The sequence below is a fragment of the Topomyia yanbarensis genome, chromosome 1 (genome assembly GCF_030247195.1).
Source record: "Topomyia yanbarensis strain Yona2022 chromosome 1, ASM3024719v1, whole genome shotgun sequence".
Lineage (NCBI taxonomy): Eukaryota > Metazoa > Arthropoda > Insecta > Diptera > Culicidae > Topomyia > Topomyia yanbarensis.
In genome coordinates, this window is record NC_080670.1 from 213,156,612 (window position 1) to 213,183,697 (window position 27,086).

General features: G+C 41.7%; 1 protein-coding gene across 14 annotated transcripts in view; it reads left to right on the forward strand.

Annotated features, from left to right (window-relative positions):
• The window catches only part of LOC131691735 (carbonic anhydrase-related protein 10), a 57,568-nt gene extending 39,276 nt beyond the window's left edge, over positions 1-18,292 (forward strand). For all 14 annotated transcript variants that reach the window (XM_058978383.1, XM_058978369.1, XM_058978421.1 and 11 more), the window contains exons 4-9: positions 2,296-2,432; positions 2,846-3,037; positions 17,102-17,264; positions 17,326-17,480; positions 17,546-17,686; positions 17,888-18,292. In XM_058978383.1, the coding sequence (XP_058834366.1) occupies positions 2,296-2,432; positions 2,846-3,037; positions 17,102-17,264; positions 17,326-17,480; positions 17,546-17,686; positions 17,888-18,016 (917 nt within the window). In that variant the 3' untranslated portion in view covers positions 18,017-18,292. The remainder of the gene's footprint in view (positions 1-2,295; positions 2,433-2,845; positions 3,038-17,101; positions 17,265-17,325; positions 17,481-17,545; positions 17,687-17,887) is intronic.
• The last annotated feature ends 8,794 nt before the right edge of the window (positions 18,293-27,086 follow it).

Below are 27,086 nucleotides of genomic sequence, written 5' to 3' on the forward strand. Positions count from 1 at the left end.
GCGCTTCCGTACGCTTGGCGTCTAGCCTCGGCACCTTCACCGATAACCCCACGGTATTGAGCGTGAGTTCATTGGTATTCACGAGAAGAAATGTCGGAATTCTGGTTGGTATTTGCTCGCTCGAGCTTGCTTGCTTGATTTTTTTTGTTTCTCGACTCGTGAAGATAGCTCAATTTTAACCACGAACGAAGCACGATTTTGCCCTCCTTCCGGAGGGCAACCACAGACCGTACTGTGCACGGCGTCAGTTTGTGTAATTGCTGCCATCGCGGCCACCATTCCAGCAGCAGGCGGCGGAAAAGTAAGTAGCTGACAATTGAACGCTCTAATCACGTACCGCTTAATTCTGCACTTCCCGTGGTGACGACGGTAGCCTTTTTTTTAACCCCGTTGCAACTTTATCTTTGCACTCTCTCGCGGTAGCCGGCTGCTGAGCGCTATTTTCTGTGCAACGCCGCCTACTGCGCTAGCAGTGAATCGATTTTTTTGTAGCGCATGCAACTTTCTGCAACTGTTGAATATTCAAAACATTCACATATTAAATTGTGCTGCGGGTCCAGTCCGGTCCGGAAGTCGACCCACAGTCACAGTCGCGTGGACAGAATGACACACACACACGAAACGGGCAGACAGTAACATGAAAAAATCATTTTTATTACACGTGTGCCCGTAACGCCCAAAAACCCATCCTTTCTCTACCGAACTCCCCTCTTATGGTCAGAAACAGGGGGAAAGGGAACGGACAGAGAGCGAGTGCTTTTATTTGGTTAAAACATTCGCGTTCTGAATGTGTGAAGTGAGTCAGGGTTGCACTTCGGGACAATTTGAAAACAGCCGAATAGAACAGGGCGATGATGGTCGGTTTGACCCTGGTGCGTGAGACTGCAGAATTATTGAAGTATGTATCTGCCGTCCCGAAAAACCATGGATAGGTGACAGCTCCCCCGGAGAATGTCTGCAAATAATAGCATTTTGTTTTTTTTATACACTCATCCTTCGTGGCCGCCTACTATGCGGAGTGGAAAAAAAAATAACAACACAGCGACAGTGACAGCAGCCGTGCATGTGACTTGGAGAGGGTACTCCAGCGGTTACTAGATCTGCTCATAAAGTAGTCACACGGACTCAAACATTCAAACCAGAGTTGATTCGATTGTTTGTTTTGAGTGTAGAACGTTTTGGAAATGTAAGTCTGAATCAGTTAATAATCATAAAAGCTTCGTCGGTTAACATTTAGAATATCTGATAAATCAGGAGAAAGAAAACAATCAGCTCCCAGAATCCAATTTTCTGTTTATTGCCTTCAAAAACTACCCTATAGCGCTCATCAGTTACACCAAAGAAAACTCCTCTCAGCGCGGAAAGCAGCTTCGGATCGACAAAACGACCTACTACAAGAAAACTTCCACCACATCGCCCCGAGGAGTCAACCGAGCCGCTGCCACCGAAAAAGTTAATCTAATCGAGATTCGACAACTTGGTTGCTTTTGTTGTGTTTACTCGCGGTTCCCCCCAGTTCGGTTCAGCGGTCGAAGCAAGCCAAGACGAATCAAGAAGCAAGAAAAAAAAACAAATAAACCCTCACGCATTCACCGGAAAACCCTCTCGACAGACAGATCCCGGGGCACGGTCGGTTCCACGGCCGGTACATAAACGGTGGGGGTGGGCTAAAGATAAAGCGCAAAAGATAACGAAAGTTACTACGCCTTTTGCCTTTGCATCGACGAACGGAAGACGCTTTTGTTTGTGTTCCGTTCGGGTTGTTGCGGGAATGGCCGCCAGTGTTAATGGTGGAACGGCACCTGAAATAGACGACCTTTCGGTGTGGATTGTTTTGCCCCTTCAACATATTCAATAGAGCAAGTGCTTTTGCCCACCTGCTGGTGGCAGTAGGCGGCGTACAGTCACACGTCAGTTGTTTGCCCAAACAAAATAAACTTAGTTCCGAACGCGGTTACCTAACTGGAAAACTTCAAACCAGCGGGGGTCGGAAAATAATTCCTTTCCACCGGTGCTCGATAAGAGGGCAAAAAACAGAACAAGCTCAACTCGGAAAGACATATTCGGGCTAGACATGCGAAAGTGCTGTTCCTTCAATTTGAAACCGCGTGTTGATTTTTGCCTTTTCCGTTTTGTTTCTCCCCCCTCGTACCCTCGCGTAGTGGTGGAGAACACGATTACTTTATTGCTTTCGATTAACTGATGGATCAGTTTGAGTGCAGTTCTCGAACCATTGAACCCTTCTGACCGTTTCTGAAAATAGTAAAATACTTTTTCCCTCTCTCTTTCTTCCAGGTCCCGCCTTCTGGGGTCTAATCAACCCACAGTGGAACATGTGCAACAAGGGACGCCGCCAGTCGCCGATCAACGTGGAACCGGAGAAGCTGCTCTACGATCCGTACCTAAGGTCACTGCACATCGACAAGCACAAGGTAGGTCATGACGTTGCTGCTTGAAAAGAAATCTTTCCACAGAGTGCTATGATGGTGAAAAGTGGGCCACGTGTCACATGACGTCGTAGCTCGCAGTCTCATCGAAGCAGACGGGCGTATATATGGGAAGTTTTCCTTCGCGGAAGATGCGCTGCGATTGCAGGCAGTCAGGCGCGTAAAATGGTCTCTTTTTCTGGAACATTGCCATGAATTTGATTATGGTTAGGCTTTCTATTCGCGTGCTATCACCACCTTCAAGACGCCGTTGTTGGGTTCGGTGATAAAATTTCGGCAATAAAATGAAAAGCTTGAGAGCGAAAATGACTAAATTGCATTAACGGATGAAAGAAATTTATTCGACTATAAAAATCCGATCCCACCCTTAATAAACATTTATTTTGCTTTTCTCCTAGATCTCCGGCACGCTGCACAATACCGGTCAATCGTTGGTGTTCCGGGTGGACAAAGATACCAAGCAGCACGTGAACATCTCCAGCGGACCGCTCGCCTACCGGTATCAGTTTGAAGAGATCTACTTCCACTACGGAACGGACAACAATCAGGGTTCGGAGCATCACATCCATGGGTACAGCTTTCCCGGGGAGGTAAGTGTACTATGGGTCTTACATCAGCGGCAATATTTAAGATAGTCTCCAATGGAAAAACTGGTGGTATCCAACGGAGAAAAACGATCGAAAATGGTGAGTGAAGCTAAGCAATTATGTAAAAAAATTCCCCCCAGAGGCGAGATTCGAACTCGCAACCTTTGAGACTCCGTCCGGCCACTAACCCTTATGCTATCCCTGGGTATGGTGACATCCCAGAAAGAACATATGATTATCCCACTGCCTGCAAAGCGAGAATCACACACAACGGCAGCTGATCACATTTGATCTATTTAATTTCCCCGCTAGATACCAAGGCCCGGGTTTTTATTATCGTCTGATGTCTAATTTTTAGTTCGTTACCCATCGTACTTCGGTGGGTGACAGAGCTAATGAAGACTGTCGATTTCTGGTCCCTTGCCCAGTGAGCAGAGGTATGACGGGAGCGAATCGTTGGATACCACCAGTCCTAAATAAGGTATTGGCACAAGTCAAAAGACCAAAAATTGAATTATTAGTTTAATTCGAACGGGCAGGTTCGCCTTGGGCCGGAGTCCCAAAGGTTGCGAGTTCGAATCTCGCCTCTGGGGGGAATTTTTTCCACATGATTGCTTAGCTTCACTTACCATTTCCGATCGTTTTTCCCCGTTGGATACACCCAGTCCTAAATCAGGTATTGGCACTTTAGTCAAAAGACCAAACATTATTAGGAAAAAATCAAGTTTTCGGAATAATTTATGCTAAACATAAGCTCATAAGAGATTAATTACACTCTAGAAAATCTCTTACTAGGAAAGTTAACAATAGTTTTGCGATATTCGTTCTTAAATTTTTCCGAAAAATTCTATCTAAACATTGTCAAAAGGCATTCTAAAGTTGTGTTCGGTATTTCGGATTCAACTCATCAGTAACTAGCACTAACTTGGTACCAGTTAGACGCTAAATCGTCACTCAACTGCAACTGGTTGGTTTTAAGTGATGTCTCGGAAAGCAAGCACACAAGCTCTGATTTGCTGATGAAGCAGAGAAAACGAGCTGTTGTTAGTTGACTTGGAAGCCAAACGCCTGGCACTATACAATATCCACTCCAAAAACGAGACAGAAATGAATTGAAATTGTATTTAATGCCTAACTGGTACCATGTTAGACCCCTAGTTACTAATGAGATAGGTTGGAAATACTAGAGCCGACATTATCAAAGTTTAATGGTGTACCTTTTATCAGTCTTCCCATGAACATCGACAAGTTTGCACCCGTGTACACAATTTCGTGCACGCGTTCAACCTCAAACATGCTTTGTCTTTGTGTAAAGGTTCGCATCGAACATCGAACCCAAGCGAACGATGTGCCAACTTAGGTTTAAACATCGTGTACGTACACCATGTGCGTACATAAAAAAGGCACTCACAGAACAGAATGAGTCAATGCTAGTGATGATGGGTGAGAGAAAGAGAAAACTAGTATCAAGAACCTGTGTGTACGTACACCGCGTACGTACATGGGGTTCGTTTGTGCAGACGAACATGTGCTCGTGTTTTGGTACGCATTAGCGCGTTCGAGTTTGCACACGAAATAATGGTGTAGGATGAGCACAGAACTAGAGCGAACATGGTGTTCGATGTTCATTTGGGAAGATTGCCTTTTATGCACAAGTAGGTTCAGTCACATTTTTCCTTTCACTACTTTTCATTGCCATGACAAAACGCTAGGTAATCGTTCGTCAATTTGCCTTAGTACAAGAAAAAGTTGTGTGTCTTTTAGTACGCCTAAATGAGGATCAAATGGATGTCGATCAATGTTCATCAACAAAGACTCTAATTCCCTGTTAGAAGTCCCATCTATTGAACTTCATGTGATTTTTCTACGGCCTAAGAATTTCAAAATATCTGACGGAATGATATTTGGCCATAACCGATTTTTAAAAGCCCTCTTAGATAAGCGCAGGATTGTGGTTTTCAGTTTTAAGCAAAAACCGTATGAAAGAGCACCTTGTCTATGTACCCGCCCATAAAGTTGAGATCAATGGCGTAGTCATCGATTAGAGTTTCGATCCAATCGTCCTGACGAAACAGAATCGTTTTTTTAACAACTTCCAGATACAGGGCAATATTTCAATCGGCCGGTACGAGTTGTGATCGGAGGAGGATTATCAGGAGGATTTAGAATGGCAATCACTCTCACTTGCCTGTAATATTTAGGAACAATGTTAATCGCAAGGAGCTTGTTGAATCAATTCAACAAGCGCTAATTCGCATTCTTCAACAATTTGAATTTAATTTTGAAGGCTCTGAGATTGTCAAGACCAGGAGTTATTTGCAACTGGTTGCACTTCCTCTATTATGCTATTAGACAACCCCTGAAGGAGTCTTAACAAGGAATCACAGGGGAGGAAATATTCTTTCATTTTTTATAGCTTCCAGGCACAGTGAAAGATGTCTTCTATTCGACAGTCACACTGCCTAATCTTAACTTAAGGGGGCATACGAGGTTGTCATAGTTGGTGGCGTAGCTCTCCTTCGAATTTCTGCAAGAGAGTGCTTAGAGTTTCCATTAACTCTTGCGTCCCCAACCTCAATCCAATTTCATTAAAAAAATTATTTCAAAATAATGGTACTCAGCCGCGTTCCAACCAAACATGATGCGGTTTTTTAGAGACGATCACAAAATTCATCTAGCTTTAGGAACCAAGACTATCTTTCCGGAAATAACCATAGTTACGGATATATTGTTGGGAGTACTGGGGTTACCCCTCCTTTCCGAAAAACGAAGAACATTCATACCGGTTTTCAAACTTGTCTAGCGAAACATAAAACTTTATGATTTTGTAAAACAAATGCATTGGAAAAGGGTTTTTGATTGAAATGGGCACACCCCAGGGTATTCCAGGAACCTGGATCCTCCGACAGAGAGGGCACTTTTCAACCGGTTATAAAACCCATCTTGCGGCATGTCAAACTTCATGATTTTGCAAAACAAGTACTGTGGAGGATATTTTGAGGGTTTTTGGTCGAATTGAACACACCCCAGGGTATTCCGGGAACTTGGTTCCTCCGGTAAAGAGTACACTTTTCGACCAGTTATAAAACCCGTTTTGTCAAACTTCAAGATTATGCAATACAAGTACAAAGGAGGACAATTTGAGGACCTTTGGTCGAATTGGCTACATCCCAGGGTATTCCAGGAGCCTAGTTCCTCCGTTTATAACCGATTGAAAAGTGTCCTCTTTGCTGGAGGAACCAGGTTCCCGGAATACCCTGGGATGTGGCCAACTCGACCAGAAACCCTCAAATCGTCCTCCACTGTACTTGTTTGGCCAAATCGTGAAGTTAAAAGAATGCTTCATGACCCGTGGCCTAAAGTCGGATGTCGAAAAGAATGTATTTTGGCAAAGCAAACGCCTGATAAAACATATCTTCATTTTAATTCAACTATTATATTATAATGGAATTCAACGGCAATCATCTGTCTTAGGAGGGTTCATTTTAAGATTCCACCAAGTCGCTCAAAAAGCTTTGTTTTTTTTTTAAAGCGAAAGTCCTAATCAACATAGGTACTTGTCCAGTCCCGTATAATTGATCCAGAATGCAGTCGCTTGCAATCCAAAATCTTAATTTACATTGAGCAGGCAATCATTGTAACAGCCACAACCCCTGGCTCCAACAGATCCAACAGCACGTGAAACTCTAATCGGTGACTACTCCATTGATCTAAACCTAATGAGCGGGGACATAGACACGGCACTCTTTCGTATGGATCTTGATATAAACTGAAAACCATAACTCTGAGTTTATCTGGGGGGGGGGGGGGTTATATAAATCGGTTACGTCCAAATGTCATTCAGTTCGGGATTTTTAAATCTCTGGGCCGCAGAAAGACTACAATTGGTAGGATGAAGTTCAATAGGTACGGCTTCAAACGGGGAATTGGAAACCATGTTGACGAATCTTGATCGACATCCATTTTACCTTCATATGGTTCTTTTTACAAAGGGGCCATTTATACACGGGATTAGGCCCCAGAAAAAAATTGAAACGTAAAAAATACGAATAGAGATATGAATTATGGGATATACGGGAAATGGAAGTCCAAGTCATGGGTTAGAAATACAAAAATGGTAAACGACTGGATGTTACCGACTCACCCAACTGCCGACACAAGAAATGTGTAAAAACCTTTAGTAGCAGCAGATCATAAAACCTTTTTTTTGTTTCATTCGCTCAAACAATAAAAAATAACAAAAAGATGAAAAAGCACAGCAGTCTCTATTGCATGCCTCTTCACTACATGCATCTTCCATTGACCCGATCGTCATAATACAACGGTACTGGTGCATTTCTCCGCCTCAGGTGTTGTATCGCTTTGTACAACGGCGCACGATTCCTGGCGAAAATTTCCTTTTAGAGACTTACGCCGATGATAGTTAACCCGTAACCCTGACGTGTAGCCGCTACAAGCATTCGGCTCCTAGCCTTGTGTTCTCATCTGTTGCTGTATTGGTACTCAACGCTGATTTTCACGTGTGGTATTTAACGCTTCTGTAGCTGTTGTACTGATTTAGTGTTTTTCAAAAAAAATGTGACAAAACCATCGATACGATGCAGCCATAGCATGATGTGTGGGGCTGCTACGATCATGGGATCCTGGTCCTAGCCCACGGCACTATCACCAGCCTATCACAGGGACGCCGGTGGCTATTTTCTATGACATTCTCGGACGATCAGTAACTGATGGTAGCACGACACTTTAAAGAATGTTTGCAAAAGAGTGTGTCGTGTATCCATGGAAAGAGCGCTTAAGTTTATCCTAGCGAAGCTTGCACGTAGGACATATCATAAGATCATGCGAATTCACAGTCACAGTCATCCCCATGATTTGCACCCCGCATTTGCCTCACCGGTTGTTATTGCCACAATTGGTGAGAAGGTTTCTTTATTTCCAACGAGCGAATACAATTGCTCGCAATCTATTATTTTTTTTTTCAGGCGGAAGTAAGGAGTCACTGAAACAGCAAACTTCATACCTCAGCGGGTCCTCACATGTCTAATTCTCCTCAGTAATTGCACCATCAATTTCTACTTCCCGAGCCGGCACGTATACATGATAGTACTGTGTAATTGCCAGATCATGTGAACTTTTCATAATATCAAATGCTTAATTTGTGGTCCGGAAGTGTTTGTTAGTTGCTGTAGGGTGCCGTCTGGATACAGAACTGGCACGTGGGTGTGCCGTGTAGGTGATACCTTGAGCAGATTTGCATTCGTTGGTCAAGTAAGAAGGAATAGGTTGATTCAGCTGCATTCTAGTCACACGGCGGTTGAACTTGACAAGAAAAAACTCTCCAGTTGTGATTCGTAATGGATTCTATTTCTCCGTATTTCGACATGATTTTTTTAATGTGCTCGGAGCTGGTGCGCGGTGTTAAATCATGTAGACGAATCAATTATAGCCTTGTCCATGTATACGGGGATCTGGGTTTTAATATTGCCGTGTTGCATGTTGTTCATCACAAAAAAGTATTCTGCCGCGAATAGCATATTGAACGTGGTCAGTACCACATTTCTAGTATGATGCAGTTGGATGTGAAGTACGTAACATAAGATCAAACTCCAGTTTCACCATTAACAGCTGTTACAAGTGGCGCACTATAGGTCAGTGGGAGCACTTAGGGAAAATACTTTTTTGATTCACTCATCTTGCTCACTGTGGGGAGAAACGAGATTTTTCTGGCGTGAATAATAACAAAGTAACAAGTGGTGTGTTTTTTTTGAAAGAGTCTTAAATGGAATCTCATGCGAGAAAATCTACTTCCTTTCTCCTATAGCTTCCAGGCACACTGAAAGACGTCTTCTTTTGAGTTTCCTCAGTCACCGTGCCGAACCTTAACCTAAGAAAGTGACGAGTTTTTCATAGTCGTTGGCGTAGCTCTCTCTCTCTCTCTCTCTCTCTCTCTCTCGCATTTCTACCAAAGAGTGCTTCCATTAGAAGAACGCTTCTTGACCCGTGGCCTAAAGTCGAATGTTGAAAAGAATGTATTTTGCCCAAAAAAACTATTATAATATTATAGTGGAAATCAACGGCAGTCATCTGTCTTAAGGAGGTTAATTTTAATATTCCACTAAGTCGCTCAAAAAGGTTTCTTTAAAAAAAAGCAAAACCCGCGAAAGTCCTAATGGACATAGGTTCTTGTCCAGTCCCATATAACTGATACAGAATGCAGTCGCTTGCAATCCAAAATGTTTATTGACTGGAGCAAGCAATCTTTGCAGCAACCAACTCCATACTCTAACAGATCCACGCGTGTGAAACTCGAATCGATGACTACTCCATGGATCTCAACTTTATGGGTGGGTACATAGACACGGTGCTCTTTCGTGTGGGCTTTACCCCAAACTGAACACCACAATCCTGAGCTTATATGGGCGGACCTTTTAAAAATTCGTTATAGTCAAATATTATTCCGTCAGTCAGTTTGAAATCTCTGAGCCGCACAAAGATCACGATTGGTAGGATGAAGTTCAATAGGTAGAAGTTCAAACACAACCCAAGCAACACTTGCAACATGTAATGGCCGCGGTTTGTTGCATAACCATAAACTATTGCTGGTGCGCTTTTTTAGTTATTAAATCAGTTGAATAATGGTTGATGTACGCTCCTTTTCAACGAATTTTGTTGTAGAAACTGCTAGTCAACAAGCGGGGCTGCTTGGGAAGAAATGTGTAAAAACCTTTGGCAGCCACAAATTACAGAAGCTTTTTTTTTTCTCTCTCTCAAAGAATGAATAATAACAATGAAGAGGAAAAATCACAGCAGCGTCTCTATTGAGTGACACGGATGCACGATACTTCATTCGAACGACACGAACACCACAATACAACGGTACCAGCGTTTCTTCGCCTCAGATATTGTATCATTTTGTAAAACAGCACACAATTCCCGGCAAAGATTTTCTGTGCTTACGTGAGTACTTCACATGGTGCTCACGTTTCTTACGCCGAAGATTTGCCCTCAGCTCAACAAAATCGCTCACTTGTCTGATGCGTATCCGCCACAAGCATTCGGCTCTTAGCCTTGCTTTCTCGTCTGTTGCTTTATTGGTGCTCTAAGCTGATTTCCACGTGTGGTATTTAACGCTTCTGTTGCTGTTGTACTAACCTCCTCATGAACCTGCTGCACAAGATATATTGATCAGAGTCAACGCTCGGTTTTCGGAGACCTTTTATCAACAGCATGTTTCAGATTAAACTTATATAGTCATCCATTAGGATGAAACAGCTATCCTAGGATACGAGCCCTCCATGGGGGACAATTTAGCATTGGTTGACTACTTCCAAATGATTCTCACTGTGCGGAGAAGGGTTATTATAAAATTTCTGAGAGGATCAGTGATGCTGATAGTGATTACACCCTCAATTTCTACTTCCCGAGTCGGTACGAATACACACTAGTGATGCGTAAAATGGTTGTAATATACAATCTCACTGGCCTGTGTGAGATCACACCAATAAAAGCTTTTAGTTTAATCCCGCAATCCCCTTGGCCGGGTAATGCTTTGTCGGATTCTGTGAAATTTTCATATCAAACCATCCGGTTGTTGCTGGTATGCAAGGACTTTATCAGGGGATATTTCATCATCCATTTTGTCATCGGTGAACTGACATTTCAGCGCGCAATCAGCACGGCGCGCAAAGCACGGTCAATATTTTCAGACAAGAGAACAGTTACGATATGTATGAAGGAGAATTTAGGGACTTCCACCGCCGCTGAACAATGTTCAGAATTTAATATCCAACCTCCAGAATTCTCGATAGCTTGCAAAAATCAGGATTTGGTGTCTGAAGTCCAGAGCGTTATAGTCAGAGCCAGTAGCTAGATTCTGTCGCACGGCGTTTGGAGTCCAAAATCTAAAGAGTAGAGTTCCAAATGAGTCCAGACTATCAATCTATTCACAGTATAGAGGTCAATTTCCGAGCTCGGAGTACTGAATGCAGTTTCCCCAGTTCTGAAATATAAGGCCATAGTTGAACTACGATCGTACAGCATTCGGAGATCTGAGATCAGAATTCACTACCCAGAAATTCTTGGCAAATTCAGAGTCGATAGATCAGAATCGTGAGTTCAGATTCCAGTTTTAAGTTTGGTGAGTTCAGGATGAAGAGATCCTAGTTAAACTGCAAGAACCTGAAGTCCGCATGTCAAAATCCAAAGTCCAAGCGAAGTAATTGCTGCTCAAAACAAATCCAAAAACCTGAATTTAGATTCCCAAGTTTAGAGTCCAGAGATCAGCGCTAGCCGTGGGTCCAAAATTCGAAGGCTAACGATCAGAGTCCGGTATGCAGATACCAGAGACCTGAGTTCAATCTTGAGTAAAAAATGTCGTTTACCGAGTCCCGTACTTTTTAGGATTTGGGGTCATTCGGTTGATTTCGCACAAAACCCCAGAGATTGCAAGTTGACGATGAAGGAAAGTAACGTCGTCTGTATTTTTGATTCTGTGGTGTAATTTGAGGTCAATGGTAACCGTAGGCTTTTTAAGCAAAAAATGACGTCGCTGAAATATGGGCAAAAAATCAAAGGACCAAGATGACTTTCTTGCGGGATACCAACTGAGGAAAAGAACTGTTCGGACACACAATCACCAATCTTAACAGCTAGTTAGACAACGATTTCTGTGATACGATTGCACCCAACGGAGAACATTGCTACTAAAGCCAAGTCTTGTCGAAGATGAAACCGTCAAAAATGGAGCTATTTTTAATTTCAAAGAAGCGAAAAATTACGAGCTATCAGCGCTTGTATGAGCGGAAATCCATGCAATGCCAGTACGGATCTGTGCGAAATAAACAACACAGTGCGTAGTCAGCTAGTTTGATTCACACCAAAATATTCTCAATCAGTTGCGCTTAGAACCGACGATGGACAGTAACTAGCACCCCGCCACCGGTAGTCTTGAGACTGTTGCCTGAGCTGAGATCAGTACGTTGATTGCACCAAATGCTTGCAGTGGAACAGTGCTCTCACGAAGCCAGGTTTCTGTGAGGGCGATTGTATTGTAACACTCGTCCGAATTTTTTACCTTATAATTATCGATTCCTGTGGTCAGATCGTCGACAGGTTGTAGTGGGTACGCATATGGCAGAGGGTTTTCATAATGCCAGCTGCCTTGCGTCCCAGTGTGCCATGGCTATTGCCAGCATAGCAAAGAGTGTTTCGTTCGTCTGTTGTTGCTATGAGACGTGCTCGCAGATGACACAGAAGCGGATCCTTCAAGTTCTTCTCGTTAATATGTGGTGCGGGGTCAAACTTAAAATAGTAAAATGTTGGTATATTTTAGATTATTTCAAGCATGGTGCATATGGGCTTTACATGCCTGTTCGGTATTTCCAACTTGCGAGTTTGAGTATGCATGAAAGAAGCAAAGTGAACGTGAATCATCGCGAGAAACTAACTTGAAATAAACTTGAATAGACGTGAATGGGATAGCAACAATCTTTTGTATGCATGTGAGCAGTGGGTTGCTTCGATAGATTCGAAGCTGGCACAGCGCTTGTTGTCCTACCGGCAAGGGTATGTGTGCGTCGTGCATGTAAAAATCACGGATGAGCGAGCGAGAGCTCAGGCTCGGATCGGAATAACAAAATACCAATTCTAATGTCGTGAAATTGGTTCTGCCTGAGTCAGACCTACAATCGAGCTAAGTGAACGAAAAATCTCGAAAAGGAAGTATTGTTCTTATTCTGGTCATCATGAGAAAGGTTTACTTAAAAGCTCTGCTCCGACCCAACGCCGTTGATTTTTATTTTTTTTTAACACAACCTGAACGTTTCGTTTGGCATAATAACTTAAAGCACGTGGTTAAAAGTGACAATGTGTACATAGAAAATGACTATATAGAGGTGCGGCTACATAACCTAACACCGCGTACCCCTCCTGAACCGCAATCGACACCACCTTGCTGTTACTATTTGGATTTTCTGTCTAACGGACTACAATTTGGTGCTAGTTTAGATTTATCGTCTAACTGGCAGCAAGTTCGTGTCAGTCACTGACAAGAAGAACATAAAAGCATTAAAATACAACTTTTCCACCCGTAGAACCCTAGTGTTCGTTAATGGAAAAGACACAATTGCACCACTAGGTGACTTGAAACAGGTTTTTAGATCTCAGACTACGCCATGTACGTATTAGGACCAGATCTCCAAGTGCCAATTCGGAACAGAGCACTGAAAACGACTGTAACAGCCAAAAGAGACTGTACCCTGGGAACTGAAAATAATCCCTGTGCTGACCACAGTTCAAGATAAAATGGAGGCAGAGCCGAACTTCGATATCAAAATTTGGATCCAGTGGGGAAATGTAAATGACAAAAAAAATCTAACTTTGAAAGTAAAACCGCTACGAACCAAAATCCAAATCTGACACTGTTTGTTGAGTAAGATTCCCAGTGTGGCTGAATAATTGATTGCAGTGTTATCATTTCGATCGATCTGATTTTGTCAGAATAAATAACGCTCCGTCAATAAGTGAGCCACCAGGGCCCACTCATTTTCATATTGCTTATTACTGCCCTCGTATAAACTCTGGAAAACTATCATACGTCGAAGATGAAAAAATAAGACTTGAATCCAAAATGCAGATTCCCGAGTTATAGTTCACTGACCACACAATTAAATTCAATACCGAAAGATTCGAGCCTCGAGTCCAGTTTTGAGAATGCCGAGCTGATCAGCGTCGAAAGCACTTATTCTGTAGATCAGGTACCAGAATCTGGAATCCATAACTCCAGAGTTCAGTCGTCAGAGTCCATAGTAAAGTGTTTGAGGATGAAAATAATGCTGGACACTGGTTCAGAATTAGGAGCAATGAGTCCAGTATAGAGATCCATATTCCTTATTCTGTTGTTGCTTTCTCTACTTGTTTGTCCATTCGAGAATAGCCGAATGTGCTTCTTCCAACTGTAATCCATTCCTGTTCGATCTGTGAAAAGTTTCCTGTTCAGGTCGTTGACCACGATCGGCTTGCGAAAGTCACCTTTATACAGTTCCATCATGTACGAAATTGTGCACTGATAAATTTTAATAGTTTAGCCCAAATTGAAGACTTTATTGTGCTCAACAACCTGAACCCTGTCTTTCCGCTTGACGTCCCTGTGTATTTTGTCGATTACAGAAGTAAGATAGGATCTGTTACCGTGTATTTCCGATAAGTTTATCAAAAGCATCAGTCCCAAATGCAAAGAGTTACGCTTGAAGCCTGGAGAAACTTCTTCCGAAGGTATTTGTGTCATAAGAATGCGCATGAGCAAACTATATGTTTTTATCAGCGTAACTCCGAGTCGTTTTTGACGGTTCCATCAGAAGCGTATTTACTGGGGAGATTCATCAGATAAATCAGTTCAACACTTTCGTTTATTCATGATGGCTATGGCTTGAAAAATTCTGAGTTCTTTGCGATATCAGCGGTGAAGAAGACAACAAAAGTATACGAACAGCAGTATCCAGCTATAGCGGAGCGGATCAAGTATAACGTCTACGTCGATGATCTAACATCCAGGGTGGAGTCAGGGGAGGAAGCCACACAACTGAATGAGCAAATCAATAAGATTCTCCATAGCCAAGGATTTGCGCTACATAAGTGGAGTTCTCAATTCATTTAAAAATATCAGTAAAAGCGTTATTCACGTCAAGGTTCTATACGAATGAAATTCAGTCAAGCCACTTGGAATGCACTGGTTACCACATTAAGATGTGTTCACTTTCAAGGTGAATCTGCAGAAGAACATACCAAATACAAAGCATCAGATGCTATCAGATTCGGCGAGACTGTTCGAGCACCAGACTGGAATCTGTCAACCTTTCGGATCATCGCACAAACACCAACTACGAAATAGAGAAGCGGACACTTGATCAGCGAACAGTTTTGTGTGCAGTTGGCGTGTATCAAGCGATGCGTTTTCAACCTGAAAGCAACGAAATCAAGAAAAGATTCTGATTGAACAGAAACTCGCCGAAGATATTGCAGCGAGTTCCGGTTGGATAACAGCACAAGCTTGGTCAATACCGATCGAGAAATACAGGATATTTTAACAAATATTAAATCTCATCTGGTCCTCACTAGGGTGGTATCTGGGAGGCGGCTGTTAAGAGCGCCAACAGTTGCGTCGTCCGGTAGCTGGGAACGCGAAAATAACCTTCGAGCAATAGTCCACAGTACCGTGCCAGTTTCTCAACTCCAGACATTCATGCCCGAGCTCATCGTCGTTAAACGGCTGCAAGACCCTCAAACCACGATATTTCTGGTAGGTCAACCTTTGAATCTACTAGCTTACCAGATGTCAAAGATTTAGCATGATCGCTGGTAGAGAATTCATCGTCACGCGGTCGAATTCTGGAATCAACACACAAAACAACCTTCAGCCTGAGAGCTGGCTCGAGTTGTACACCCAGGTCAACGAGAATTGGTGTACGTTTCGGCGAGACAAATCAGAGTATCAGCGATCCTTTTTTACCTGTTAAGTATAATATAATTACGATATTTTTAATATTATCTCACTCACCAATTTTATTGATGAAGTACTGGCAGCAATTGATCGTCTGGTTGTCATTATCCATATATGCTTTCTTCTGTGTAGAGAGAGGACTTCAAAGAATTGTTCTTTTTCGGGTCTATTTATATTTTTTTATGTACTGGACTGCTTATCTTTCCAAATCCTCCTGCTCGTGTTATTGCACTCGTGCATGAAAGAAAAGTTAGTAAAAGTTAGTTATTACATAACATTTTTTTTTGCATCCACGTCTGATTGAATTGATGGTCGGTTCACATAGCTCAAGTGTCTGCAATAAATTAGAATCGTTATATACAATGCTAATCAACTCAAATATCAAACAAAACTTCAACTGGTGACTATTAAATGAAGATTCATACAACCTGTCGTTCGATAAGGCATCTCTTAGACTATATCCACCACCAGTTACACGCGCGCCCTTTAGCCGCTAGATTCCGGAATCTGGTAGATCACATCTACAATCCTCTAGGCTGAAACTAATTATCAAAGCCCAAAGGTGTTTCATTGTTTTCTTACGGTTGTAGATTGAGAACATTGTGCAATTAGCTGTAAGTTAATAAGATTACTAGCACAGAGCTGGAGCTCTAGATTTCAAGACATGTAATTTTCCTATTGCACGTATTATTCGGTTATATTTAATACATGCTTTTTGTTACGAATAATTCAACAAAAAATTCCGGGTTTCTTTTAAACTGTAATCCATGAGATATTTTTTCTGTCAGCATCATCATTTCACATTCCACTTATCCCGTATCATTTCGTCACCATAATTACACTCCTAGTTCTCAAAATAGAATCCACGACACAAGGCTGAGAGAATATTGCACCCAGAGTCAAAGGTGTTGCAAGCCAGCTTTTAAGCTTGTTATGTAAATAAGTTTCACGTCGGTACACTTCCGCCGTTCCCAGCCGTCGTATGCTCCTCTCCATCCGTTCTTCCTGCTGCATTTCCACTGCACAGACATTCGAAACTGTAACTATGTAGTGAATATCAAATGCAACATGATGTTGCCATTAAAAAAAAAGCTAAGAGAACGAGGGTCTCACTCGCATAAAAAGGTAGTTTTCCTACCACGGTGGAGACTCAAGCCTGAAGAAAAAAAAAACGCCAAAGAAAACTAGTTAAGACAACGTGATGGTAATCAGAAATAATGGCTTCGAGCAACGGTCCTAGGAAGCCGAGAAAAAAAAACACGTCCCAAGAGAAAGAATGTTAATAACGTGTAATTTAGTGTTTTGTAAGTAAAGGAGACCAGAAACTACGTGCCTTCCACGTACTACACGAGTGACTTCCGGTAATCCTCTTGAGGAACGGTTTGGCCAACCTGACGCCGGCTTTTTAGTGGATTGTAAAACCTAACGATTATTACCTTTTATTAACCTTTGCAACCCAGTTGTTACACGTCCTCGTCCTTCCTTGGCAAAGCGAGAAAAAAAATCTTATCGGAAACTTTCTATCGCAATGACTGGTTTTTTTTTCCCTGCTGCTTTCTCGTTTCAAGATTCAATTATACGGCTTCAACAAGGAACTGTACCACAATATGTCCGAGGCACAGCACAAAGCCCAGGGAATCGTCGGTATCTCGCTGATGGTGCAGATCGGCGATACGCCCAATCCCGAGCTGCGGATAATAACCAGCACCTTCAATAAGGTGCTCTACAAGGGTTAGTTACTTGATCCATACTCACTATGAAAAGGGGTTCTCATATGATTCTCGTGCCACAGGTTCTTCCACTCCGATTCGGCACATTTCACTGCGATCTCTGCTGCCAAACACCGAACAGTACATGACGTACGAAGGATCCACCACGCATCCCGGCTGCTGGGAGAGCACGGTATGGATCATCCTAAACAAACCGATCTACATCACGAAGCAGGAGGTGAGTTTTGATTTGATTTTTTGAACTTGTTTAAAATTGATTTTGTTCCGATTTCTGCTCGATAGCTCTACGCCCTCCGGAAGTTGATGCAGGGCTCGGAGCAGACACCAAAGGCGCCACTCGGTAACAATGCGAGACCGCTGCAGGCACTGCACCATCGTACGGTTCGGACAAACATTGATTTTGCCCACACCGGAGCGAATAAGGTGAGTTTTGTTACCAAACCAATTGCACAATGTTAGTTAAAACTTTTTCGAAATGAACTGAAAACTGTTACTATGACACCAGAGAAAGTAAACAATCAATAGCTTTGATAGTTTCTTTCGCCGGCCTACTGCGATCGAATGATGAAATCACTGACAGTCTCACGTTCTCACTCTCTTTCTCTCTCTCATCCCACTCATCAGAATCAGAACTGTCCAACCATGTACAAGGACATGTACTACAAGGCGAACCGCTGGACGTCGGAGCTGTCGGCGAGGGGTCGCGAACGAGGTCTTCCAGATATTGACACCGTGTTCCACTCGCTGCCCTAGTGGAGTTGGCGTGGGGGTGGCACCGGCGGTACCACTCCCAAATAAGCCATGGTCATCTATGTTTAGCTAATTCACCTAAAACAATGGAACTAGTTAAGATATTCGAAGCGGTTTGTATAAAGTATGGGGTATATGGCTAAAGTGAACGTTAGATAATTAGTGAAACAAAAGTGTAAACGAAAAAAAAACATTGTTATTAGATCGTTACTTCAACGGGCGCCGAAGGTGTGAAGGGGAGCTTTCCTATAAAATAAGTGAATGCCAAAAAAAACAAAATATGTCAGTAGCAGAAGATAAAAGAGTGGGGTCATGAGGGGGTGTTATTCATTCACGGAGCCCTCCTTGGGGTGGACAATAATTCAACATCTACAATTTTTACGATGAACACCGAGATTTACCAAAACAAAAACCATTACTGAAGCGAAATTATTTCGTCTAAAGCCATAGACTTTTTGCAGAACAAAACAAAATGACGCTTAAGTACGAACTGTTTTTTTTATAAGGAAACCATTAAAAATGTAAACAACTACTTGGTCCACCCTTATTGTTGTTTTCAGTTGATGCCGTAGAATAAATTTGTAAATAAACTGCAGCAAACAAACAACAATCTCTATACTCTAAATTGCCTATTTAATCAAACGAAAACACAAACTTAAACGAAAACAAACAAAAAAAGAAGTGCTTCTAACCAAACAAAATAAACAAAAAGCGTAACAAAAACATAAAAGCTCTACCTAAAGGAAACTAATCCACGCAGTATTATACGCGAACTCAGCAGGCTTTTGGTAGGGGGAACAGGTCTAACATAAAAGTAAGTAAACAAAACAAAACAAACAAGCAGTAGTTTTTCTAACACGATGCCTACAATTACTCAAGCAAAAGCGATAGCTGTACACAGTTTTGACGACTGTTGCCAACTACATAAATCTGTTCGTGTTTTGTTTCATGAGTTGACTGTAAATTTTCTACCAAAAAACCAAACAAAAAACGGTACCAATTGCTGCAAAGTGGCACCTGTGACAATTACTGAACGCGACGAGGGTGAGTACAGTGAGGTTGATAAAATTTGCGCAGAAAAAAAGCGTTGTTGTTCCTCTGTTTACTGCGATTACTGGTGACAGACAAAAACAAAAGCAAAACCAAAGCAAGCATCTGTCAATCAAATGAACGTGCATCAATTACCAGGTTCCGTCGACGAACGTCGGAAACAAATTAACGGCGGAGATTTTTCGAGGTGGGTGTAACAGAATTGCATAGTTATAATCACCTAACAGGATATATATACCATTCATTATAACGCGCAAACAAAAGATACTGACTTTATTTAATCAACAACAAAAAAGAAGAAAAAATCAAAACAATGACTATTGTAACAAAACAAAACAATATTAACTCTGTTTTTTCCGCTAATGAAAGATGGATCAACTTGCTGTGTTTGGTTTATTATTCGCTCGAAGATGACGGCCATTTCTATTATTTTCAGCGAGACATCGAATAACTTGAGACTGGAAACTAATCTGTAATAATTGCATACAAAATCTGTGAAAAGTCGAAGGAGACGATTCGGAATTGCTTTACAGTATCCAAGCTAGCCTCGGTAACAATTTAGCACTGGGTGGGAATATACCCATTTTTGCGTACTCTCCCCGTAGAGTGTATTTGTTTTGGCAACATTATGCTCGCCGCTCTTCTGTATTGTTCACATTAAGTTGTAAATTTTTGTTCATTTTAGCGTTTGTCAACGGTTCTGTGCACATAGATGCAGTAACCTTTGTTTGACTTTTGTGAATACGTAACATAGGGTTTAGGTAGGTCACCGCTCTCCTTTTGCTGCAATAGAGAGTGACGAACGCCGGTGGTTAACAGACGTCCGTTGGTAAGTTTTTTCGGGACAGCTTTCCGCCACAAAAAAGATTTCAGCGCGCATGCGACGGCAACCTAAGACCGTCGGAAAGTGCCAGCTCGTGGTGCGGACATCAGTGAAAAATACGGTGTCGATTCGCTAATAGGGGTAAGTTGAGAGAAAAGAAGTGCTTTCTCTTCTCTGGTTAAGCAAAAAGTAACCGTGACATCGACCGTTCTCGCTATAGAGGCTAAGTCGAACGAGACTTTTGGGATCGCTTACGACGATTCGTCTCCAACGTCGCTAGGAAGGTTCCAACAAAAGAGCCAAGCTCCTCCTCCAACAAAAGAGCCAACCTCCAAACATTCCAGAAGTATCCAGCAAAGGTAGCAGCACGCAACAAAAAGAGAGGAGAATAAAAGTCGGTAACTTGAATATCCTTTTGATTTCTGTTGTTTCGAAATCCGAAATTCTGGTAGAAGCATTTCGGCCGCCCTGCCACAAAGGGTCAGTCGGGCAAATAAACAAAAACCCATGTAGTTGAAAACCCCCACTTGCAACATCTAAGGGCGGAATATTGAATGGCAGATATTTGACACATTTCAGGTTGTAGATTCCTGTAGAAATAGCGTGACAAAATTTCAGGTGTAGATTCCCGGAAATTCAAGGAATTTATTTTAACTAGAAAACCCCGGAATTCTTAGAGAATTTCTATTCCAATCAGGAAAATTTTTCAAACCGGCGTTTAATCATTTTTACAAATAAAACATAAATTTGGTGTGCACTATTTTATTGATTTTCGTAAATTACACTCGGCTTAATGCATCAGCTTTACTTAGCCGTGGGTCTCTTTAATATTTACATCGTGTGGCCAGATCATCGGTTTTCACCGGATCTTGCTCGAAGGAGTGGAAAAACGGGCTTCGAGGGACTACATTCTATCAGAGCGGGCAGCACAACAAACGAGCTTGTAATGCTGGGCAAGATGCGCCAACGCTTGACCAAGTGGCAGGCGATCAGCGAAAGGATGTGTGTACTGAGCATCAAAGGCCGTTTCTTCAATAACAGTATCAACACCGTGCATTGCCCTCATGAAGACATACCCGAGGACGAGAAGGGGGCTTTTTACGCACAGCTGAAGCATGTTTATGAAATCTACTCGCGGCGAAATATTAAACTCTTTATCGGCGACATTTATGTTCAGATAGGCCGATAGGCAATGTACAAATCTAACCGGACGATTAGCACACCATTACGAACGACAAAGGTAAAAAACGAGCGAGCTTCGCAATCTTCCGAGGCTAGCACGAACCATCTTCTACCCCGTAAAAGTATCCACCCGTAGATCCCCGGATCAACAAACTGAGACATCTCAATCGTTCATATCTATCGCAGTGCGAACCTAGGTTCAGCCCACTATCCGGTAACGATCTACAAGCGCTCAATACTGTCGACGATGTACAACACTCGTCGAGCAAGGAAGCCGCTGCAGCTACAAGACGATCAAACAGCCGAGGAATACACGTAGCAACTAGAGACAACACTACCAATGGAAGAGTATCTAGACACGGTTTCATTAGAGGATGGCTTCAGCAACATACAAAAAGAAGAACTGCTGAGACCGTACTAGATACGAGAGCTCCGCATCGAGGAAATGATTGGTTTGACGGCGACAGCCGGCAGTTAGTTGAGAAGAAGGGCGAGGATGCTGCAGCATCCTCGACGAAAAAGAAGGAAACTCGGGATAACAAGACGATGGAGCAGCTGTTACGCGATAGGGATACGGAAATTCTACAAGAAGGTGAATTGCTCGTGCGAAAGCTATGCGTCCGAAAGCAACATGTGCAGAGACGCCAATGGGAACTTTCTTACGAACGAGTATAAGCTGATCGATAGGTGGATGCAGTATTATAACCAACTTTTAAATGGCGCAGCAGTAGACGACGAGTGTACCGCATTCGACTGAAGGTTGAAGCAAAGCAAAATTTTAATGTTCCGAAGTTTTGGGGACCACACAATAAGAATAGCAATAAAAAAACTACGACTGCTTTTGTCTGCCGATATCATCGCTAGCTCGTAAATCAACGGAATCGAACAACGAAAAGTAAATATCGTTACTAGTGCATTTTCGTTCCCCAAAGCGCTATGTATAAAAGGTACTAATATCGTTGTCAATTTCAAAGCGAAAATGAGTATGTGGAGGAAATAATGAAATTGAATTTTTCGCAAAGCTGTGGTAGTTTAGAAAGTGGCGTCACTCTCTCGTCATTTTCGCCTGATTTCGGTACAAGAAAAAGACGTTTTTCGACTCTGTTCTCTGCATTTACATGCTGAAAATAAGTCTACGGTAAGTATTGCTTTGCGTTGTGACGATTTTGGCAGATTGCATGCTGACTTTATTATCTGATAATAATTGCTCAGAAAATGATAAGTAAGAATTCGTACCAATCCGACTCACATTAAAACCTCAACAGCATGATAGCCACCATTGCTGGCCGCCCCCATCTCCATCGTTCACTGGGAAGGATAAAGGATAATGTATACGGGAACTGTCGATGCTCCACCCACTTAACGGAAGGAAGACGATTCGTCAGACTCTTCCATAGGTGTCGCGAAGTTGGAGGTTTAGAAGGGTATCAGGTCTAGAATTCGCTCCAAGCAAGCGATACGACCTGTAAAGCATAGTTTATAAGGTAGTTGTTTAGTTAGTCTTTGAGTACACGATCACGCGTAAAGGAAAAAATCTTGGTAAGTTTTTGGTTCTTTTTAAGCTCTGGGTAGCCGGCTACCGAGAGTATCCTGTTTTCTAAAGAAAATTAATTTGAATTCCACACAGCCAACCGTGAGAGTATTGCCTAGAAACTTATCTGCGTAATGGAACGGAAAACTATCGAGTGATAACACGTTATAACGCGGGAAAATTGAAAGAAAATACAAAGAATTGTTAATCTGAACCACGGGCTTGTTAGTAATAACAGAACTTGAAATTAGAATAGTAAAGAGGCGGCGAATTTTCAGCACTTACCCCTGATCATCGATACTAGTCAGATTAAAGATTTGTTGGGCCTAATTTTCGATCCACTATTTATTTTTACGGTAGTATTCTCTCGTCAAGATCGGTTCTTTTAGCACCCAGAGTCGTCGCCGGTCTAAGGACCAAATGGCATCAACAGACTTAGACTCGCATGGAGGGGCATGAGATAGGAGACTAGTGAGAACTATGTTATCTTACCGTTTGACGACCGGTGTTCAACGTGGGGAACGATTCTTCATGATTTACTGAATAAATGAACTGACTATTTCTTATTTTGAGTGGCTTGGCTAAGATTGTCATTGGAACAGTTTGAGGTGCAATTGCATTTCCAAAAAAGCATTGAGAAAGGTTTGGAATGGCCGAAGCATTCAACTTTTCTAATTTACAATCTTTTTTTATGTCATGGTCAAAGTCACTCAAAGTTACGGTAAACATTCTGGTGACCAGGCGCAAAAAAGCATCAATGTACTAGAAATAAATATCAAAGTGGTTGTACTTTGGATACCGGACATTGCCAGTTAAATATATTCCGTTTGAAGCTCTAATTTCTGCTCTAATATTAATGAAATAATCCAAAAATGCTGTTATAAAAGCCAACTGTTCTAATATTTAAAGAGAACTTTTGAACGAATCGTTGTTAGTTAAAAAGTAACTAACGTCGTTTATGTTATAATATGTCATAAATTCAGTGATGTTTCGGGGATCTATTTGCAACGTTGCTGATATATTTAAAGCTTAAAAAATCTCGAACATGTTCGCTATCAACCACTGAAATTTAAGTGATTTAATTAAATCTGCAATAATTACTTATTTACCTCGAGTCACTGCTAGCAAGTCCATTCAGCTCGTTCGAATACGAATTCCCAAAATGTTCCATTTCTGCAAACACACGCACAAATAAGATACTCTGCTTTAAAAACGCATTTTGTTTTCATTTCCCCTGCCACCTGATTTTGCGATACACAGCTGCCAACATCACCAACAAACGCTTTTATTTTCTTCCACCCTAACCGACAAAATGCACAACCTACTGCGACTACTACACTCATGAGTGCGGCAATTCATCCGAAGACTGGATGAACCCGCCGTGCTCTTGTTTTCTCTCCACAGCTCTCTCTGTTTCCGATAGAGCGATGGATAACTAAGATCATGATTGAACATGTCGCGCGTGGGGAATGGCTGATATTTCACAAACTTTAAACCTTCACAAAACAACTTTACTCTGCTTTTTTTGGTAAACAATTTTGATCCTCTGCAAGATCGATTTATCGCCACACTTTATGTACTGGGAGTGCAAGCAGTACTTCCCTTAACTGTACCACGGTACGGCGCCGAATTCGCGACGAGAACAATGCACTAACTTAGCTGACAAATCGCGATCAAATTTGCGCTTTTCGCAATGAGAAAAAAAACATCCGGAATTTCACGTATAGTAGTTGCAAACTGTGATACGTTATCTACACGAATAATGTTCGGAAAACCGGGCGGATAAAAACTGCATCTCCGATAAAAAAAAGAAACCAAACCGTAACGCGATCGCGGGTGAACTGAACGAAAAATCTCGGTGACGGACGATTAGCATTGCACACAGCCCGCGCGCGAGTGTGTCTGTCTACTCTCTACTGAAAGTGTACAATCCCACACTATTGGGGCGGGTTGTTTGCAAGTTACGGCGCGTTTGAAGGTTGCAATAGCCTACCGCTCGCTGGCATGTATTTTAACCCGCCTAGTCGTCAATTCGTTTACTATGATAGACAAACTCTCTAATTATGACCACGTAGATGTTAAATGACTGTTTCCTACAATAATGCGCGAGGAAAAAAAGTTTTCTGGGATTTAATGAACTGCATGTGGAACATTCAAAAGTTTATTTAATTTGAAAGAATTAAGGGATGATTTTGAACCGGTTGACAAATGTTTTAATCTATTTTACACGGAAGGACGAATAATTCTCGGTGTGTAGAAAATGTACATTGCAAGTTAATTCAGATCATATAACGATAAGTATTCAATAATCCCGTTATGCATGGTTGCATTGTTTATATTTCCGTTAAGAAATACTCTTCAATTCTAATTAAGTAGTAGCCTTCTCGGATATGTTATATATTTTTTGCTCTTTTTCCAGCATTCTAAAAGACGTTTGTTGGACAATTTACTGGTGACTTTTGACAATAAACACGATCACTCTCTTGAAAGAAATGGTTCATGCGGTCTTGAACGCTGTAACGAGTTTACAACCTCATGTGGAAATTTGTTAAGCGAATAATGAATTTTGGAGGCGTAACAGTAGAAAACCAAAACTAATCGAGCAGTATACGATTCCAGGCAGCAAATTTAGAAAGCTCGGTTAGCGCAAAACCAAAAGCGATTATTGGCGCCGTTTTGTCGATAGTTTATCGAGAGAGATAGACATCACAGAACTCTACGCTACTCGAACGTGCAGTCCAAACATAACGAGCGAGCGCAAGAAATGTTTGGAACAGCGGATTGATTTGTCTGGAATGCAAATGCTTTAAAACAATATTTCTGTGGCGTTGGGTGTGTCATGATGAAGGCTCAGTTTCGTGTAAACCATTGTCAGGTATATTCGCAGCAAAATGGAAACGGAATCTGGTTTATTCGATTAGAAAAATGATAAAAGAAGTGTTGGAATGGGTTAGTTTTTTGTTCGTAAGACTTTCAAGGAGGACTTCCGGCCTAAACCTATAGCCGGTCGAGTAATTTCACGATCAGTGTTAAAATTGATTTCTTTCCAAGTATTCAGCAGGGGTATTTAGCCTAGAGACATGGTGGGAAAATGGAATCTTGTGTGCTTATTTTAAAAATCTATGATCCTACCTGCAGGTGTTCTGCATGCGATGTGGCCATCTCCTGCAGCAACTTAGTCTCGAGACGTAGTAGATGCTAGCTCTACCGACCCAACAATGATCCATATGGCAATTCAGTTTAAGTAAAGTTTTCTCAATCGATAACATGTTTGCTGACAATAAAGAACTGTCTGGTTCGACGGTCAACAGACGGGTCCGTGGTAATAAGTTTTTTGATACTCATGCGAAAGAATAAGAAGCATTTAATGAACTTTGGATGCATAGGTGTAGAAAACAAAAAAAAAAAAAGAATCGAGTAGTATTCAGTTCCAAGGAGCAAATTTAAAAGCTTGCTTCGCGCAAAAACAAAAAGTGGTTATTGGCACCAGTTTGTCGATGATTTATCGAGAGAGACATCGCAGAGCACTCCATGCCAATCAAAACGAAACGAACACAAGCAAGAAATCTTTTTCAGGATGGCTTTTTGCAAGAAAGGCAGCGTAGATGCGAGAATCATTGATTGCAGGTGTATCATGATGGACAGTAAGAACGATATCAAAATGAACAACCATCTAAGAATAGATTTCTGAGTCGTCCACGCTCAGCGCGACCTTCAACCAGCGTCATGTACATTCGCAGTAAAATACAACTGAATCTGCTTTATTCGATTAGGAAAAATCACGAAAGAAGTGTTTGAATTGGATCAGTTGCGCTGAATTAAAAAATTGAAAATTGAAGGAATTGAAATACTTGGATTCCGACTACTGATTTTAGACATGTTATCACTATCACATATAGCAATTAAATCGATAGTCATGGCTGTTAGCAGTATGAATAAACATAAGACTGATTCAAATTTTTGTCCTAAATTATGCTTGCGAAATTACATATGTGCAAATAATTTACAAATCCAACTCCGTTCCTGTGTAGAAAATCAAAAAACCAAACAGAATCAAATTCATCTTGTTGGATCCTGTAAAGAGTCGCTTGTTGAATCCGTTCAAAAGGTACAATTAAAAGGGGTTGCTATCAAGACACCGGTAAAGCCATCCTCCGTCCACAATTCGTATCGGCCGATTATGTCTGGGAGTTGTTTGGAGAAATTTGAATCCAAATCATGGTATTTGTATGGCTATCATTGTATTACATCCCGGAAAGATTGCCATAAAAATTTATATATTCTATCTGGTTTAAAAGAAATCAAAAATCTCTTTTCGGTGAAGATTAATAACTAAAACTATAGCATTAAATAAAAGACCTTGATATGTTCGACAAGTTTTACGCAGACCATATGTATGTAACTATGTAGTAAGAAGACACCATCAGTTCAAGGCATTACCAGTGGATACGGGTAGACATACAGTAGACTGAATTTGTTTATTAAGT